This window comes from Plenodomus lingam, assembly GCF_022343315.1.
Source record: "Plenodomus lingam strain CAN1 chromosome Unknown contig_8, whole genome shotgun sequence".
NCBI lineage: Eukaryota > Fungi > Ascomycota > Dothideomycetes > Pleosporales > Leptosphaeriaceae > Plenodomus > Plenodomus lingam.
The window spans coordinates 54,618-75,026 of record NW_027093972.1 but is presented as its reverse complement, the minus strand read 5'-3'; the positions used below and the strand labels follow the sequence as shown (position 1 = coordinate 75,026).

The following is a 20,409-nucleotide window of genomic DNA, read 5'->3' as shown; positions in this document are numbered from 1 at the left end:
AAGCAAAAAAAAAGAAAAAGAAAACACACCTCACTAGTCGTACTCACTCCACCTGCAAACTAGCTTTTCGACAAGAGAGAGAGAGAGAAAGAGAGACGGGGGAGAAAAGCAGGGGAGGAGAAAAGAGGAGTAGGTTAAAGGTGGGAAGATGAGGAAGTTTTTGAATGACCATGTGCAGTGCATGTCCATGTCCATCTCTACGCACTTCCATATAATCCCCGTCCTTGGAATGAAAAGTGAAGAAAAAGACAGACTTGGATAAGTAGGTTGGGAGAACATTAAAAGGAACCACACTCTCCACCACCCATTCTACCGAAAAAAACCCCAGAACCTCCACCTCCACTCAACCGAGAGAAAAAAAACCCCAACACCTAATACTTATCCTCCAACCGCCCCGTCATCCCCCTCACAGCAACCCTCTTCGCCCTCTCCCTCCCCTCCACATACTTTGCCCGCTCGACCTGCGCCCGCCCAGCCCGGACCTGCGCCTCGGCCAACTCATCCACCAAAACCCGCAGCGCCGAGTCCGCGCGCGCCCCAAACGCATCTTGAAGCTCAGCCTTTGTCGCAGCGGCGAGCTGGTCCTCGAGTGCGCCGAGGGCCTTGAGGCCAAGTTGGTGGATGGCGGATTGGAGTTGTGTCTCTGTGGCTTTTGCCTGTTTCGCCGTGGTCTGGCGCGGGTCGAGGGTGGCGTCGTCGGCTTTGCGTTTGGCGGCCCGGAGGGCTTCTTTCCTTGCTTTGGCGGCGAGGTAGCGGGCTGAGTGGCCGAGGGCATGGCCGTCTTTGGTGAGGGGCTGATGGATGTTGAGTGGGGGGGCGGTGAAGAAGAGGACGCGGCCCTTGTCGTCGCGCTGGAATTGCTGGCGTATGTCTTCTGGTATGCCGGCGTTGGCGTGGTCGTTGAGGACATAGACTTCAATGGGCTGCGGAGCCTTGTAGCCCGAGGCTGGATGCTGGGGGTAGGGTTGTTGGTAGCCGGCGGGTGTTGGACGAGGGGTTTGGAATGACTGCATGGGCGCAGTGGGCTGGGGGGTGAAGGGGACGTGGGGCGTGATGGGTTGGTAGGCTGGTGCTTGGGCAACCTGCTGGTGGATGTGCGGTGCTGGCGACTGCGAGTGAGAGTGATAGTGCTGTGCATGAGTTGGCGTGTATGCAGGCGCAATGTGATTGTGTTGAGGCGTTGCAGCAGGCATTGGGGTGAGAGTGGGGGCTTGCGCAATGGAGTAACTTCTTGATGGGTCGTACACATGCGACGAGGCAGCGGGTACGCTTGGTGTGGGCATCACCGGCGCGGGCGGAGGTGTTGGCGGAGGTGGTGGAGTTGGCTCAGGTGGTGGTGAATCCTACAATTAGTGTAAGCCTTGACATCATGCGGTGAAGGGGAGCTGCATCTTTACCTTGGGGTCACGAGGGCGACGATGAACGGCGCCAATCTTTGGAGGAGCATTTTCAGCGCCCCATTCAGGCTTCGGAAGGTCGTCGTCTTCGGTTTGTTCGTCCTTTAGCAAGTATGCAATTGGACTGGGTACTTTTTTAAGTTTTCGCTGCGAGTCGAACAGATCCATGACATAGTCCTTGTCGCGTACCTCATCAGGTAAACAACTGGCCCATGTTTTGATCTTGTTGAGCTTGTGATTTTCCTCATTGTACCGAGCTTCGCAAACGTAAATCTCCTTGTCTGGCGGAAAGTCCCGAGGGCGTCCCTTGTTGTATCTCGTCACAAACATGACGAAACAGCGATCGACCACTTCATCGATGCGGTGATCACGATACTGCCCCGTCTTGACCACTTCATTCTCGAGGAAGTGACGATCCCAACGATGCACAGTCTGCTCAGGACGATAGTACCAGCATGCATTGACCCATTTGCCCCCTTCTGCATCCTGCCATGTCCGGTAGATTTGAGCGACAATGGGCTTGGTGAGGTCGTTTGCATTTTGAATGTGCACCCAGTCGCCAACTTTCCATAGCTCGCCGTTGTGAAGGATGCCATTAGGCATAGGTATGCGTCCCTCTTCCATGACGTAGTCCGTGTCTGGCTTCTCCTTCTCGGCCTTAGCAATCTTACGAGCCTCTTTTTGCAGATGCACCGCGTCCTTGTAGATCTGGCTGTCTTCCTCGTTGTACTGCTTGGCATTCTCAAACATGAGCTCCACGTCCACCATGAAGTGGTCTACCGAATTGTACTTCTTGCGCTTAAGTTTCCGCTTGAGGATATCCATGGCCATTGGATTCTTAATCTCAGCGTGGTATTCGGGCATGACAGCCTTGTCAGGTACGCGCTCGAATGCACTGACCATGAGCTTGTTGAGCGAATTGCGCGGCTTCCGGATGCCCTTCATGATGGTTTTGATTCGTGCTTCCATGGGCGTATCGACCCGCGGCGGCCGTCCACGCTTTTTCCTCGATTCCGGATCGTCGTCTTTCTTTGGGTCTTCTTTGGTCGCCCTCGAACCGCCTTCGCGCTTCGTAATGGCTGCTGTAGAGCGAGGGCCGCGCCTCCTCTTCCGCTTGCCGCCCTCGTCTTCCTCTTCGTCGTCTTCTTCCTCGTCCACTTCAAGCTCCTCTTCGTCATCCTCGTCCTCGTCCTCTTCCTCTTCTTCGGGCAGAAGAGGGTCTTGCTCTGGGATCTCACCAAGATAAGGAAGGGTCGCGACTTCCTCTGTGATGACCTTTTCGTCCACGAGCCTCTTGAGCTCGCGCTCAATGACCTTCTTTACCTCGAGCGCATCCACATAGGCCTGCGAGTCTTGCCGGTTGTAGACCTGGGCATTGTGCGGGATGAGTGCGAGATCGCGCACGAATTCAGAAAAACTCTTATATTCCTTTTGCGAGACTTTTGCCTTGATGGTGCTCAATGCCATGGGCTCCTTGATGATGTCGTAGTAGTCGGGCACCGCGCGCTTATTGACCTTGCGCTGGAAGAGCTTCGTGGGATCATAGTCACTGCCATTGATGGTAAGCACAGATGGCCCGCTGCAGACGCACACATGGAGGAAACATACTCGTCGATTCGGTAGTTGTACACATTTCTGACAAACTCGGCCATGGATTCCCATTCTTGCGCCGTCACCGTCGAAGTTGCGCCGGCAGACTCAGCCGTCTCTGTGGTCGGAACCGGGGTGGAACTCGGAGCGCGTGCAGACGTCATGTTTGCTGCTCGATGATCTGGTCTTTACTCTTCTTATTTTCTTTTGTCCGATGATGTTGTCGAGAAGTTCCTCCCCCTTCTACTGCACGCCGGTTGCTGAGGTTGTCGCGTCTCCGGCATGTACAAAGTCGCGACTGGCCATGGCCCCTGCGTCCGGGCGCTCGGACCCCTTTCACCCACTTATGTAAGCCAACAACCCCTCGGAAGTCCGCCTTCGGCCTGTGATTCGGGAACATTCACTGGCAACCTCACAACGCATGCCCGCGGCTTTCTGCCCGCTCTCGCCTCTCTCTCTACTTCTCTATAGCTGACAAACGACCCAAATGATTCACTATCCTTAGTTTACTCGTGTTTGACCCTACGTGATATCATGCTCCCCCATTCTCCCCACTCACTGATTACAGTTTCCTCTCTCAGATAGCTCTCCACCACTTCCTTACTTTTGGACCTACTTTAGCACGCCCCACCATCTATCGTCACCACCTTGCCCTTGAGCTCACCACTCACATCCAGATCGATTGTCTATTCAACGCCATCCGTCCAAGACCTCCGCCTAAACAACCTCCCTCCAGAATCAGCAGCATGCCCATCCGTATACGTCTTCGTGCACCCAATGGCCAGCATACACTGTCCCTCGATGACAACGCCGCAGTATCCGACCTGCTGTCCTCTATCAGCAATGCCACAGAGCTTCCCCTATTCGAGCTCAAATGGAACTTCCCACCACAGCCACTTGACCCCGCATTATATGGTTTATCAACGCCACTCAGAGACACCGATCTCAAGTTGAATGGCGCACAAATCATAGTCATCGGTCAGGCGACAGGCGACCCAAGCGAACAGAAGAAGGAAGAGGAAGCCAAGACAGATTCTGAGCTACTTTCGCTGAAGCGGAAGCAGGTAGCAGCGCTGAAAGACACACCCGAAGTACCGCTCCCTTCTCGTGGCGGTACCATTGTGATGCGCGTTATGCCCGACGATAATTCCTGCATGTTTCGAGCTCTTGGTACGGCAGTGTTGACTGGTGAGCTTGACTCCATGGATGAGTTGCGTTCACTGGTCGCGCAAGGCATACAGAGCAACCCAGAGCTATATAACGAGGCCACGCTCGAAAAGTCACCCGACGAGTACTGCAAGTGGATAATGAACCCCAACTCATGGGGTGGTGGTATCGAGCTTAGCATCCTATCACAGCATTTCGACATTGAGATTGCCAGTATCAATGTCCAGGATTTGCGGGTCGACCGATTCAATGAAGGCCAGACAAGACGGGTCATCCTCGTCTACTCGGGTATACATTACGACACCATCGCCTTTGTCCCACAGGGCGTCTCGCCTCTGGACACGGAGAATGACGTGAAGCTCTTCGACGCTTCCGATAACGTCATACTCGAGGCCGCGCGGCAACTTTGTGGGGAGCTCAAAAAACAACACTACTTCACCGACACCCAAAAGTTCTCCATTCAGTGCAACACGTGTGGCTGGAAGGGTGCAGGTGAACAGGCAGCAACACTGCACCACAATGAATCTGGGCACGTCGACTTTGCTGAATCAACATAGTCGTTCCATGCAGGCATCGATATGTCGACTGTCGATCGAGCTAGCGCGTCTCGAAAGACACCACTTTAGCTGAGCCTGAATTGTATATATTGATGGAGGTATTTTAAGAAAACCAGAACACTTGTTGTCCCTTCAAAGTACTGTCAGTCTATAGCCAAGCGAATGCCATATTTCGAGTGTCTTGGTCTCTAGTACTACACCTGGCCATGATGCCTTGCGAAACAGATCATGGCCATCTCACATGCCATATGCTTCTCAGTGACTGGCAGTGGTATTCTCGATACATCAAAGGATGTGTGGAACAACTACATTAATAGACGTACTTTGTCCTCGACGATTCGCTACGCGACGCTGGTCCGAGGGAAGGGTACTCGAAGAAAGTATTGGACTTCTAAGACTAGCTAGATAACTTCTCATGCGCTCGGGTAGTTTGAGTATCATGTGATTTGCTACCTGTTGCCACCTATTTTTGCGATAATCAACACTATGCAACAAGGAGAGTAGAGTCTCCTAGTTATCGTCACTCACCGCCGTCTCTACTAAGGCGTTAGCGACGTTAGAGCCCTTAGGGAACTGTTCACGACAACCGCGGCGAGTCTCCTTTAGTAGGACGAGAGGTTAAGAACGCGGGTCTACTATATAGGCTATACTAGCTTATTTAAGGAGTCTTTTTATAAAGGTAAAAGCCCTATTAGGTAAGATAGGTAGCTATTTTAATATCGTAGTCTATCTAAGACCTTAATAATAAAGGGTAATAATAGAAGAGCACATCTTACGCGAATACTTAGCACTATAAGGCATCCTAAGCGTAAATACTATTGTAGACTAGCCTTAAGGGAGAATACAATAAGTGTTAATAATAGTATTTAGTATCTTAAAGGAGAGGTAAGCCCTCTACGCCTTTTTATAGGTTTATAGCGTGTTTGCTTAGTAGTAGTATTAGACTCTATCTATCTTATATTAGGCCTAGGCTTAGGCGTAAGCCAAAGCCCTTTATATACCCCTAACCTTCCCTATAAGCTATTATATAATTATCTTTTTAGGGGTTTAAGGTTAAATTTTTATCCTCTATAATCTATATTAGGCTTTATTACTATATATTTAGGTTTTAGTATTATATCTCTATATTCTTTCCTAATTTATAATAGGCCTATATATTAAGTAGTATACGTGTGTAGTATCTATATACTTATTTTAGTACCCTACTATAAAAGTTCTAATATAGCTATCCTACCCTACTATAAATTTCCTAAACTTACTTTGTTATATAACTAATTTTCCCTACTAATTAGCCTTCTTTCTATTCTTTCTCTAATAATCTAGCCCCTATTACCCTTACTGTTGCAGGAGGGATATCAACTGGATCACGGAGCATCTTGATCCCGATCAATCCTAATTAATCCTAGTTAATACCCCTGTATGACCCACTATCTAATTAACTGCTAGCTCACTGCCAAGTGCCTAATAAAAAGCAGGAGCTCTAGTAAGGAAGGTTTACTAATTATTCACCTTCTAGTAAGGGTAGCTAAAGCTCTATATATATAAGTCCAATTATAGTAGATATAATCTAATAATCTATCTCCTAAATTATTCCTAACCTTAGTAATCTAAATTTCTATAGTTATAAGCCTAGTTCGCGCTTTACCTTATTAAAGATTGTCCTATCTATTTAAGCGTATTATTTAACTTAGATACTAAGCTAGCAAGCTTTACTCTTTATACTATTTCTTAAGCAAAAGCTTACTTATTACTCTTCTACTATAAGCGACTAAATCCTAAAGGGGGATATCCTACTTACTAGATTAACTAACTAGCCTACCTAGTATATTTAATTTAGATACTATGCCCTAACTAAAGAGATCTAGGCAGAGGTAGACCCTAAGGCTCTAGATGCTAAAAACTACTTTAAGAATAAACCTATTAAGCCTAATATACTAATAGATATCGCGCTATCTAATACAATAAGCGAGCAGTACAAGCTCTAAATAGCTTAGTACTAAGCCTGCTTATTAGATTAGGTATTAAAGTTATTAGTAATCTAGAACCTCTTTATATAGGTTAACAATATAGTAGATTAAGGGATCCTTACCCTAGCCTATATAGAGCTTGTTAATTAAGGAAGAGTAACCCTCTAAGCACTAATCTAAGTGCTCTACAACAACCTAGCGCTAATAGACTTAAGCGCTGCAACACTAGCGAGATTATAGTATAAAGCTTATCTTGCTAAGGCAAAGATAAGTAGCTAAGACACTAATTACTAGTAGAAGGAGTAGACAATCCTATATACGTAAGCTAAGGTATATAATATTCCTAATATTAAAGGATAGCTTATAGTATAGGATTATCTTAAAGCTCTATCTACTAGGATCTTACTAGATTAGGGTTAAACTATATTTTAAAGGATTATTAAAAAATTAGTAATAGGAGAGCTAACTTATAACCTCCTATAGGTTACTAAGATCTATTTATTACTTCTCTAAGAAAATAATATAAGATTAAGCTCTAAAGGTCCTAGAGTGTTTATAATAATAGGAGCTCTACCTTCTAATTAACCTAAGAAGGAGTCTTTATACCTATATACTAGATCTTACCTATAGAAACCTCCTAAATACAAAAACGTTATTAAAGCTTAGACTAATATAGGTAACAAGCTTACTACTACTTAATAATTAGAGATTAAGAAAAAGATTAATAGGAATCTAAAATTTAAAGAGTTAAGAAAAGCTCTAATTAAGTCCTATCCTATTAATTAAGATTATAGTAGTAAGGCAAAAGAAAACGCGATTACCTATCTAGGCAGTATCTAGGTGGCACTAATTAACCCTATGTTAATAGCGGAGAAAACGAACAGGATCTATTTAACTATAGACTTTAAAGCTTACGCTCTATTAAAGAGCACTATCTTTAATAATAGGGGTGTAGTGCACCTAGTTAATAATATAAGCTACCTAGAAGAAAGCTTGTTTAGATTAGTTAAATATAAGATAGTTAAAGCAGGAACTTAAGCTTTTCTAATCTTAGGTAGAGGGACTAGAGTAATCCCTAATACTCTTAATAGACTAAGAGGTCTAAAAACAGAAGATTTAGTGCTTACTAACGTAGTATTAGTAGAAGCTTTTTATATAAATATTATATTAGAAGCTTAATTGCTTAAAGCAGGAGTTTAGTTCCTTAGGCTAGATACTACCTTGCAGTTTAGATTATTAGAAAAGAGCGTTGTATTAGCTAAGTTACTACGCAAGTTTAACTTAACTTTCCTAGAATACAAGCCCTCTACTCCTTATCTAATAATCTAAAGCATAGTGCCTAAATAACCCTAGCGATCCTAGACGACTTACCTAAGACATAACAGTAAGGAGCTTTAGCACTAATAATTAGGCTATTTAGGACCTAAGGCGCTTAAAGCTCTAGTTAAGTTAGCTATAAATATTAGGATTAAAGGAACTCCTAGGAGCAAATACGAGCACTACGCTATTACACATGCCTAATAGGTTATATTAAGATAACTAAGGGAAAGATTACTATATCTATACTACTAGGTATTATAGGATCTATTTAATATACTAACAGGTATAGCTTATAAGCAATAGATCTTAGTATTAAAGTGCGACTACTTAGGAAAGCTTTATACCTATCTACTGCAAGCTAAAAACCTTAATAAGATTATATAGGTGTTTAAAAATTTTAAGAGCTTAATACTTAACTAATATAAGCTTAGCATAGTTAAGATTATACAAGACAACAACGTTGCAACGCTCCCTTAGCGTAGCGAATCTTGCTTTTAGATCTAGGTAGCTAATAATAGTATTAAAATTAAGAGCTTACCTATATATACCTATAAACCTAATAGAGGAGTAGAAAGAGTAGGGCAGGAGATTATAACAAAATCAATTAAAATAAGGATTAGTGCTAACCTACTAACAAAGCTCTAGCCTAAAATTATTAAAGTAGTAACTTAGCTCTATAATATAAGCCTGTCCTATGCTTACAATATAATATCACCTAATAAAGTGCTAGATTGTTAGTTTACTAGATACTTTAGGTAGTGGCAACTAGAGCAGATAAGGGAGGCAACTACTAATCTCTGCCCTAATTAGAGCAGAATATACGCCTATAGCTATTAAGCTTACCCCCTTAACAGAGATTAAGTAGCTAGGCGTTATAAGAGGGTTTTTAAGGTAAACCCTTAGGGTTATATTAGATATCTAGTAGGATATAGAGCATCTAATATATATAGGATATAGATCCCCTTGCTTAATTAGATTATTATAACGCGGAATATTACCTTTAATAAGGATCTTTTCTATAAAGAGAAAGATTAAGAGTAGCTTTAATAGTTAGAGGCTTAAAAGATAGTTAACGTTATTAGCAAAGATAAGATCTATAATACAGGAGAAGCATATAAAGAGCTTAATATCTTTAATTAGCTTTATATTATAGCAGAGCAATATAAGGAGTCTAGTAAGTAAGGAGGACTAAACCTAGTGCAGGAGCTAGGGGGTAGAGTAGAGCTAGAGGAGGTAGATAATTAGGCTAGCTAGCCTAGTAATTTACAACCCCCTAAGTAGATACCTCTAGCGTAGGTACTAAGTATAGCTAGCTTAGCACAAAGGATCTATATAAAGTCCCCTAAGCTAATAGGGCTCTAAACTCCTAAACTAACACTAGAACTAAACTTTAGTATAGGAGACAAAGGATCTATATAGGTTATAGATTAGGGTTATACTACCTAAGATAGTAGTAATCTAACTTACTTTAATGCTATAATAGGTAGCTCCTAGGAAAGACCTAGAGGGGAGAGTGCTATTAGTGGGTCACTCTATAAGAGCACGGAGATAGGTAAGGGCACCCTATCTAGCTCTTATAGGGGTAGTAAGTAGAGCTCCTATCTACCTGCTTTAGGACTAGATTCTGTATCTCCTGCAGATCCCTTACAAGCGGCACCTAGAGCTCCTAGAAGAAGTAGAAAACTGCAAGTTAAAGGACTACTACTAACGCGTGTTAGTAAGCAAGCTTAGGGATAGGACCCTAATAAACTACTAGGAGGATCTACAAGTATAGGGATATATATAGTAATAGATCTATTAGATATAGATCTAATTAGAAATCCCTTGCACAATCTTTTAGTATATCCTAAACTAAACGCTATAATCTACGCTGTAATTATAGTAGTAATAGGGAGTAAATCTCCTAAAAACTCTAAAAGGAATACGCACTAGGACGCTCTACAAAAAGAGCTAAAATAATAGAAGGATCTCTATAACCACTAAATAGGACAGCAATTTAGAGACGCAGTATATAAAGAAATTAATACTCTACTAAAAGCTAGTACCTAGGAGGAGATTAATAGGCTAACTAAAGGAGAGCATCTACTCCTACTTAAATAGGTGTTTACATATAAGCTTAATTAGGATAGTTACCTAATTAAGTGCAAAGCAAGGATAGTAGTAAGAGGAGATCTATAGCTTACTAACTTAATTTATTTAACCTACGTAGCTACCCTAGTAGCTTAAACCTTTAGGACTATAATAGCTATTAGAGCTAAGTTTAACCTTAAGATATATTAATATAACGTTGTTAGAGCTTTCCTTAACGCCTTAAGGGATTAACACCCTATAGTTATCTATAAGCTACCTAAAGGATATTAAATACCTAGGAAGTACGTTAAGCTTAAACAAGCTCTATATAGATTAAAAGACTTACTATTATTATAGTATAATAAGCTCTTAACTACACTCTAAGAAAATAAGCTTATTACTTCTAAAGAGGAGCTATACCTATTCTTTAATAGAGATTGTAGTATCTTATTAATATTCTATGTAGACAATATCCTATCGCTCTATTACTAAAACTACGTAAGCTAAGCTTATAAAGTTATCTAAGCTCTAAAGCAAAGATATACTATAGAAGAGAAGGGACCTGTAAGCTAGTTTCTAGGGGTAAGAGTAATCTAGGATAGAAAGAGATAGACAATAACGCTTGTTTATAATAAATACATTAACAAGATTGCAAAGAAATTTAATCTAGCAGAGATAGGAAAATTCCCTACTACACTACTATTAAGTAAAGATATTAAAAAGAGCACTAGAGAAGCCACTAAAAAGGAGATTAAGGACTATTAGGAGCGCGTTAGATTAATCCTTTACACCTTAATTATAGTGCCCCCTAATATTACCTATGCAGCCTCCTAGCTCTCCTAATACCTTACTAACCTATCTAAACAACACTTTAATACAGTTAATTAAGTAATTATCTATCTATACTAAACTTAATACTAATTAATCTAATATAGGAATAGGAATCCTAATAAGCTTATAATATATAGTAATGCGTTATTTGCTAATAATATTAATACTTAGTAATTATTATATAGATACCTAATTACGCTCTTTAGAGGACCTATTATTTAGAAGGTAGCTTAATAAGCAACTGTTACTACTTTAACTACTAAGGTAGAGCTCCTTACGCTTAAGCAAGTAAGTAAAGAAGTAATAGCGTTAAAATGCTTTTTAACTAAAATACACCTTACTTTAGATACTACCTAGATAATTAATTGTAATAATTAATAAACTATTAGGTTAGTAGTAGGCAATAATAAAAGGATTACCACTAAGCTGCGCTATATAGATATTTAAAACATGTGGCTTAGGTAAGAGTATATAAAGGGATCTTTCTATATTACCTACCTACCTACTAGTAATATACTAGCTAATAGGCTTACTAAAAACCTAATAGTATAATAATTTATAAGGTTTAGAGAGCACCTAAAGTTATATAATAGTAGAGTATATATTATATAGCGTTAATTAAAGTAAGGTAGTATATAAGATCTATTAATATATAATATAAAAATAACTAACTATAGCCTACCTCTCTATTATTAACTAGGTAGCTTCCCTAAGGAGCTCTATTACGCGCGCAAAGCGTGCCTTAGAGTCTATAGGGAGCTACCTAGGATGCCCTACCCTAGGATCTATAGGGGGAACCTTAGAGGAGCTAGAGTCCTTATCTTCTAATAAGAAGCTCTAGGCGCCCTTAGCTGCAGAAGTAGCCTTGTGCGTAAGCTTAGCAGTAGCAGTAGCGGCTTTTACTAGCTTCTGCTATTTAGCCTTGCTCTCCTTAAGGAGCACTAAGACCCTTCGCTTCTTATCCTTAAGAAGGTCTTAGCTCTTACCTACCTACTTCCTTGCTAGGAAGGATAGTATAGAGTGTTAGGCAAGCTTAGGGCTATTAATTAGTTTATTAGTATAAGATCTTACTAAAAGCGTTATAAAGGAAAAATTCTTATATAGATTATATATATTAGGATATAGCTATACCTAGAGGAGCACTACTAGTACTAAGTCCCCCTACTAGAAGAGTTATAGCACTCGCTATTAGACTTATTAAAGAGCGCTAAGCGCAGATAATTTAGATAAGTTTTAGCACAACAAATACTAGGCTCTCTATAGTAGGAGGATCTTAGGGTCTCCTTAGGAGCTAGAGAGGGAGTAGGCGCAGGAGCGGGGGCCTTAGGTAGGGTCTAGGGGGGAGTGGGAGCTAGAGTTAGAGCTAGAGTAGTAGGAGCTAGAGCAGGAGCGCCTTACCTTAGCTTTATAATCTTAGCTATAGTAGTAGTAGCTGCGTGCTTAGCTACTGCACACTCTATAATAGCCTTACGCTTAGTAGCAGCACGCTTTTCTTTAGTAGTAGCAGCTTTAGTAACTGTAGCTTTAGCTACGCAGGAGGCAATAAGGGTAGCGTAGGTAGAGCGAGCGTAAGTAGCAGGTTTTAACTTTAACTAAGATATAGGTTAGTAGGGATATAGGTATAGTTTAGATCTTTAGGGTTATATAATCTTATAACTTAAGCTATAGTAAAAGATTATAGTTAGGTAGATAGAGTTATAGAGCTCTATCTAGATAATATCTACGCGCGTAAGCGCAGGCTAAACAAGGAAGGCGTGCTAGTTAGTATCTAAAGGGTAAGCTAATTTAACCCTTTAGATATACAACGCTCTAATTAGCTACACTACCTACTAACTATAAGTGTAACTATAATAACAAAAGATCTACCTACACCTAGGGGGTGTGTTATAGGAGGGATATTAACTAGATTACAGAGCATCTTAATCCTAATTAATCCTAATTAATCCTAGTTAATACCCCTATATAACCCACTATCTAATTAACTGCTAGCTTACTGCTAAGTGCCTAATAAAAAGCAGGAGCTCTAGTAAGGAAGGTTTACTAATTATTTACCTTCTAGTAAGGGTAGCTAAAGCTCTATATATATGAGTCCGATCGTAGTAGATACAATCTAATAATCCATCTCCTAAATTATTCCTAACCTTAGTGATCCAAATTTCCACACTTACTATATCCCTATCTACTACTACTAGTGCTAGTAGTAGAGATCTACTATAGGGCAGTTAGACCCTACGCTAGGCCTACTATAATAATATACGTACTTCTAATATTCTTCCTAATATTTCCTATACTAACTTTGCTTAGTATATACCTCCCTAAACCTAGTTACTTAGTAGCTTTATTATTTCTAGTAACTTAGATAATAAAAAGTATAATAGTAGTTTTATAAAGGTACTTCCTTATAATTAGTATATTAACTAACTCTATCTCTTTAGTAAGTGTAACTATTAGGAGGGTAGTAGTACGTTCCTCTTAATTTTTATATTCTTTATAGCAAGTTATAACTATATCTAGGGCGTTTATATAAGTCTTGCTATTATAGTTATAAGACCTATACTAGGTTAGAGGCTATCCTTACTAATAATCCTAATACCTACTAAGCCCTCTATAACTAGCTTTAGTTTTATTATAGTTACTAAGAGGATTACCTTTATATTATAAAGAAAGGGACCCTTAGGACCTTTATAAGAAAACCTACTAAATATACTTACTACTAGTTTATACTATAATTTTACTAGCTCTACTATTAGGTTAAGGATATTATATTAAGGGCCTAAACTAATAACACTATTACTCTACTTACTCCCTTTACCTACTTGCGCGCCTATAATTAGTATTAGCTTAGTGCTATTATCCTATCTACTACTAGTGCTCTAGTATTTCTACTTTAGTCTACTATTACGCCCTTACGTAGTAGATATAGTAATAACAACGTTATATAGCTTACTACTACTACTAGTGTTACCTTCTAGCGTATTAACTAGTATATAAATAAGACTTAGGCCTAAACTAACCTTTATATTAATAAGCTTAAGAGCGCTACTAAGCGCACTACCTAAAGTATTAAGACTCTTATTATTAGTATTAATTTTCTATTGTCCCCTTATATTTATTCTAACGTTTATTTTCTTTAGGCCTAGGGTGATACTTATTAGTAGAGTATTAAAGCACTACCCTTATCCTACTAGTACTACTACTACTATTTATACTTATTAACTAAGTCTTCCCTTACCTACATATTATAGGAAAGTCGTTTCCTACTAGGAAACGACTCTAAAGAGGACTGTGCGTTACTAGCGTGTGGCAGGAAATAACTATGCGAGGAAAATTAAAACCTAAAACCTATTTCCTATAACCCCTACTACCTAAAACCTATTTCCTATAACCCCTGCCTAAAACCTATTTTCTACAAACCTAGACCTAGAACCTGTTTCCTGCAAACCTAGACCTAGAACCTGTTTCCTGCAAACCTAGACCTAGAACCTGTTTCCTGCAAACCTAGACCTAAAACCTATTTCCTGCAAACCTAGACCTAAAACCTATTTCCTATAAACCTAGACCTAAAACCTATTTCCTATAAACCTAGACCTAAAACCTATTTCCTGCAAACCTAGACCTAGAACCTATTTCCTGTAAACCTAGTGTAACAATAAGCCAGAATTGCCTGCCCATTGTTCTATGCCAAGTTAGGCCCAATAAAGGCCCAACTCACTTATATATATAGAGAACAGCTCGCCTATGGTTAGGATAGGCATGTTCTTCTTATCCTTTTGTACAAGACCTATAGGTGTAGGAATCTTATCCTTTTCTATACAGACGCGCACTCCTATATACCTTTAAGTTGTATAGGATACCTTTTAGATGCCCTACCTACCTAAGTTGTTATATTATAAGAAGAATATCACCCTAGCTAGTAACGGCATTTAAGAATATCGCACTTATTGTTATTTTAAGCTACTAATTTAGTTCTAGTAGCTACCTAACCCTGTAACTCCACAGTTAGAATAGCTATTAGAACTTCTAACGACTAAAGCCTATAGGCTTGGACTTCTAGACCTATAGGTAGTGCTAGATTACCTTTGGAAAAATCGCGTTAGATTGCGTTAAGGTAGAGACCTAGAGACTACTAAAAGCCTAGAGGAATTAGAGGCAAAGCTAATATCCTCCTATAACTAACCCCCCTAAAAAGAAAAGATTTGTTATTCTTATTAACTACAAAATATTAGACAAAGGCAAAGGAAGGGTATCTAGTTTAGCCACTTTTAAAAGCCTATTTACTAATAGAAAGAAATTAGATAAGGAAGACTTAATTAATAACGCCCTCCTTAAAGGACCCGCTTCCTATCTATCTCTTAAGGTACCTTGTGCTCCTAGGAAATCTTAAAGCAACACCTCCCTTAAAGATAAATATATATTAACCCTATCTAAAAAGGAGAGGTTAGAGGAACAAGTTAAGCAACTTACTAATTAGTTGTACAACACCTCCCTCTATAAGGAGATATAGGGTACTACCTAACCTAGCTAGTCTTTAGCTTCTATATTAAACCCTATAGTATATACTATAAAAGCTAAGAGACAATCTAAAAAGACGCTAAATATCTCTATACTTAGTAATAGTGCTAATCCTACTTTTAGATAATAGCAAGCATCTATCTAGGATAGGCTAGAAATTAATGCTAATTACTACCCCTTTTCTAGAGCTTAGATAGCGTTAGTCTAGGGACACTGCTTAGGACTAGTAAGAGAATACTTAGAGCCACATTACCTATCTAATTCCCTAAGTCTTTAATTCTAAAAAGCTAAGGAAATAATTACCCTCCTTTAAACTTACTTCCTTACTAGAAATAAGATAGCTAAGAGTTAGACTGCATTTAACCGCCTATATATAACTAATATAGAGATGTTCCCTATTTTTAAGTTATAATTCTAGAGTCTTGCTATTAGAGGAGAAGTACCCTAATTAGAGTAGTATTACTACCTCTAGATAAAGATTACACCTTCCCTAAGGATGCCAAACCTCGCTTTCTAATAGAATTAGCACAATAATTTCAAGACTATAGTAGATTATCTTACTACTTTTAATATAGAACGCTGCCTATACCCTACCTTATCTACTCCTACCTAGACTACTCTATTATCTAGAAAAGGACTAACCCCCTTCTAACACTCTAGAAATTAGTCCTATTTAGACGCTAATTAGAAACCCTATAATAGACCTTTAATAGCCAAACCTTATATGCCCTACTTATAATAACAAGGCACTATCCCTTAAAATAATTAACCCCTATCTGCTACGCTAGCCACTCCTAGCGCTACTATAATAGGAACCCTAGTAACTTGCTATAATTATAGAAAGCCTAGACACTTCTCTAGTAACTGCCCTAAACCCCCTAGGATTTAGGCCATAGATATAGAACAGGGTGTCAAGAATTCTAAGGAAGAAGATACCGCTAAATTAACCAATTCAGATAGCTATTAGACGGGAAACGACAACGCCTAGGAGGATCCTCCTTCCTAGGCCTAACTTAATATAACCTATTAAACCTTTCCTTAACTAAATTATTTATTAGTTCCTATTTACTTGCACGTACGACCCTGTGCCTTAATAGATCTAGTGTTTGCCTAAACGCTTTAGTAGATACTAGGGCCTAAGGTTACTTATTTCTTAATTTAAAAATTGCTTATAATATCTCTTCCACGCTTAGGGTACCTATCTAAAAGTTACTATATAAGCTTACTATTAAAGGGTTCTAGGACTAGATTACCTCCCTAGTTGCCTACTATATTTAGCTTTATATAATAGTTAGTAGCTAAAAGGTTCACAACTACCCCTTTGTAATAGTAGACTTAGGTTCTTAGGATTGTATTATTAGAAAATACTAGCTAAAACAGTTCTAAATCCTAATTAATACAGATAAATCTTAACTAATCTAGCTAGAGAAATATCCTCTAACCTATAACCCTGCACCTCCTATTCTAGTACGACTCCACTAGCAAGTGCTGTCTACTCTAGTTACCCACGACATCTTGCAAAGAGACGCCCTTTAGGATTAAGAGGAGAACTAGAACTAAAATAGTCCTAGTTTAATTAATAGGATACGTGGTATACTTAATATTCTAGCTACTTATAGGGCTGCTACTAAACCTATTACACTACCTACCCTAGCCTAATTGCTAACTGTTACCCTACCTACAAAATTCTAAATTGCTACTATTTCTGCTAATGCTTTCTATTTTAATATAAAAAAATCTTCTAATAAATTCTTTACTACTAGCCTGTATAAGATTAAGCGTAGGATCCAAACCCTATCTAAACAGGATACTCTTAACTACTACGTGTTAGATAAGAAGCTCCTATCTAACTATAACTCCTATTAGGACGTCTTTAACAAGGCTAAGGCTAACAAACTTCTAATCTACTAGCCTTACAACCACAAGATAGTCCTAGAGGAACCCCTTCTAAACTACTAGAGTCCCCTCTATTATTAAAATACTAAGGAACTCTAGGCTACTAAGGAATATATCTAAGAGCACCTATAGAAAGGTTTTATTAAGACTAGTTAGAGCCTATTCGCCTCTCCTATCCTGTGTGTTAAGAAGCTAAATAGAGGCCTTAGGATCTGTGTAGATTACTATAAGCTTAATAGCTTAACGCAAAAGGACGTGTATCTAATACCCCATATAGACAATCTATTATCCTAGCTAGCTAATATAAAAATCTTCACTAAGCTAGATATTTGTGCTGCCTTTAATAAGATCTAAATAGACCCTAACTTAGAGGAGTACACTACTTTCCGCACTAGGTATAGTGCCTATAAATGCAAAGTCCTACTATTTAGGCTGTGTAACAGACCTACAACCTATTAGCGCTATATAAATAATATACTAATAGATTATTTAGACAACTTCTGCATTACCTATCTAGATAATATCCTTATCTACTCTAAAAACCTTGCTACTTATAAGGACCATATTTAAAAAGTCCTTAAGTATCTTTATTCTACTAGATTACAGGCTAATATTAAGAAAAGCAAATTCTATACAACTTGTACCTGTTACCTTAGATATATCCTTACTAACAAAGGCTTAGAGGTAGACCCTAACAAAGTTAAAGTACTCTAAAACTAGTCTGCTCCTAAGACAATAACTAGAGTAAAGTCCTTCCTAGGATTTACTAGATTCTACTGGCAATTTGTGGAAAACTTCTCTAAGATAGCTAAGCCCTTAACCGCTCTCTAGAGTCCTGCTACCCTATTTGTATAGACTTTAGAATACTAACAAGCCTTTAACTAGCTTAGGAATACCCTGCTAGTAATCCTAAGCTTAGCTTACTTCTATTCTAAGTACCCTCTAAAACTAGAGACAGACGCCTCTAATAGAGTTATTGCAGCTGTCCTCTTATAGGAGTATCCTAATAGGAAATAGTACCCTATATCCTTCTTTAGTTAGACCCTTACTAGTTCTAAACTTAACTAGGAAATCTATAACAAAGAATTGTTTACAATAATCTACGCCTTTAAGAAATAGCGTGCTAACCTAATAAGTACTTAGCACCTTATTAGAGTATACACAGACTATAGAGCACTAGAGTACTTTATATCTACTAAAGTCCTTAGTGCTAGGCAAGCTAGATAGCTAGAGGTTATAAGTCCTTTTAACTTCTAAATTAAGTATACTCCTAGATCTCACAACGCCTAAGTGGATATCCTAAGCAGAAGGGAATAGGATATAGTTAACCTTAAGACTACACAAAGGGATAATCGCTTACAAGTAATAATCTCCCTAGACAGGTTACACCCCTAAATTAACTCTAACTTAGCGCAAGACTACCTAGCTAAGCGTTCCTTACTAATCCTTGCTTTAATTATAGTAGTTTAGAACCCTATAACTCTTAGATCCTTAGAACTTATTAAAACTCTTCTCTAAGAAAATAGGTCCTTATTCCTAATAGAAAGATTAGAGTTGCCTAAGCACTATTAGATAGAAAACAGACTCCTTCTCTACTAGGATTAACTTTGCGTGCCTGCTAGATTAGTCCTATATACTAGACTAATTCGTGAGGCTTATAATTAAGTATCTACTACCTACTTATTAGCTACTAAAACCTATTAGATTCTAGCCTAACATTACTACTAGAAAGGTATAGAGACTACCTATAAACGCTACGTTTAGAACTGTATCCTATACAGGAGAGGGCACCTAAGATAGCACTAACTCCCTAGCATGCTCTATCCCCTTCCTATCCCTAGTCTACTAATACAACACTTGTGCATTAATTTTAAGGATTTTCCCTAGGATTAACGTGGTTATAATTAGATTATAGTTATTATTAATCGCCTATTAAAGCAAGCTATTACTATCCCTTACTATAAAACTATAGACGCCTAAGGTATAGCTACCTTATTTGTTTAGTAGGTGTACTAATTTAGACACACTCTAGATACTATTATTTCTAATTAAGGCCCTTAGTTTATATCTAGTTTCTAGTCTAAGTTCTGTTAGATTATAGGCACTAAAGTTAAGCTCTCTACTACCTACTACAAATAAACTAATAGATAAACTAAGATTATAAACAAGTATATTAATTAGAGACTAAGGCCTTTTGTATCCTATTACTAAGATAACTAGAGCAACCTACTACTTATAATAGACTGTGCCTAAAGTACTCTTCTATATTTATCTATTAGCATAGCTCTATATTAGCTCCTTTTTAGTTCCTTACTAAAGTAAAGTTAGAATTAGAAACTAGAAAAGACCCTATCTACTATACTAGAGAAACTAAACTACAAGGACGCCTTATCCCTTGCTACTTAGATGCACAACGCCTAGAAGATTGCTAAAGAAAATATAGAAAGAGCTTAAGACCAAATGCGCTCCGCTACTAATTGCTATTACTATCTAGTTAACTAGAAGGTTAGTAACCATGTTTATCTATCCACCGCTAATCTTGCTATTTCACAACCTAGCTAAAAATTATCTAAATAATAGGAAGGTCCCTTTAAGGTATTAGAACAAGTAGGAAACGCGTATCGCCTCTAATTACTACCTAGTTCTAAGATCTATAACGTTTTCTCTCCTAATATACTATATAAAGATCCCTAAGACCTATTGCCTAGATAAGAGGCTCTAAAACCCCCTAGTACTCCTATACAAGGTGTAGAGGAATAGGAGGTAGAAGAAATCCTAGCTAGCAAATTATATTAATCTAAGCTAAAATATAAGGTTAAGTAGGTTAGACACAATCCTAATCCTATTTAGTATCCTACCTCTAACTTTATAGGTGCTCCCTATAAATTATAGGTATTCTACTAACAGTATCTAAATTAGCTAGGTCCCCTACGCAGCTTACTAAAATAGATTTAAGCCTAGGAAAAAGGGAAAGAGAACCTAATATTACTTCACGACAATTATACCTAATATTAGAACTAATTTATATCCTATTTAGCTACGCATTACCTATTAACTACTATCTATTACTATTATTCTTGTTGCTATTTATTATTATATCCT

The 20,409-nt window shown here is 38.8% G+C and overlaps 2 protein-coding genes across 2 annotated transcripts; one reads left to right on the top strand and one right to left on the bottom strand.

The window, feature by feature from the left end:
- Window positions 1-371: 371 nt before the first annotated feature.
- Window positions 372-3,245, bottom strand: IAQ61_010078 (uncharacterized protein; the record flags this gene model as incomplete). Its single annotated transcript, XM_003841404.2, has 3 exons — window positions 3,006-3,245; window positions 1,398-2,946; window positions 372-1,343 (listed from the first exon to the last, which is right to left on the bottom strand). Exons 1-3 carry the CDS (start codon window positions 3,149-3,151, stop codon window positions 372-374), a joined length of 2,667 nt encoding a protein of 888 aa, XP_003841452.2. The 5' UTR covers window positions 3,152-3,245.
- A 488-nt stretch (window positions 3,246-3,733) lies between these two features.
- On the top strand, window positions 3,734-4,711 carry IAQ61_010077 (uncharacterized protein; the record flags this gene model as incomplete). Its single annotated transcript, XM_003841403.1, has 1 exon — window positions 3,734-4,711. One exon carries the CDS (start codon window positions 3,734-3,736, stop codon window positions 4,709-4,711), a length of 978 nt encoding a protein of 325 aa, XP_003841451.1.
- Window positions 4,712-20,409: the final 15,698 nt, after the last annotated feature.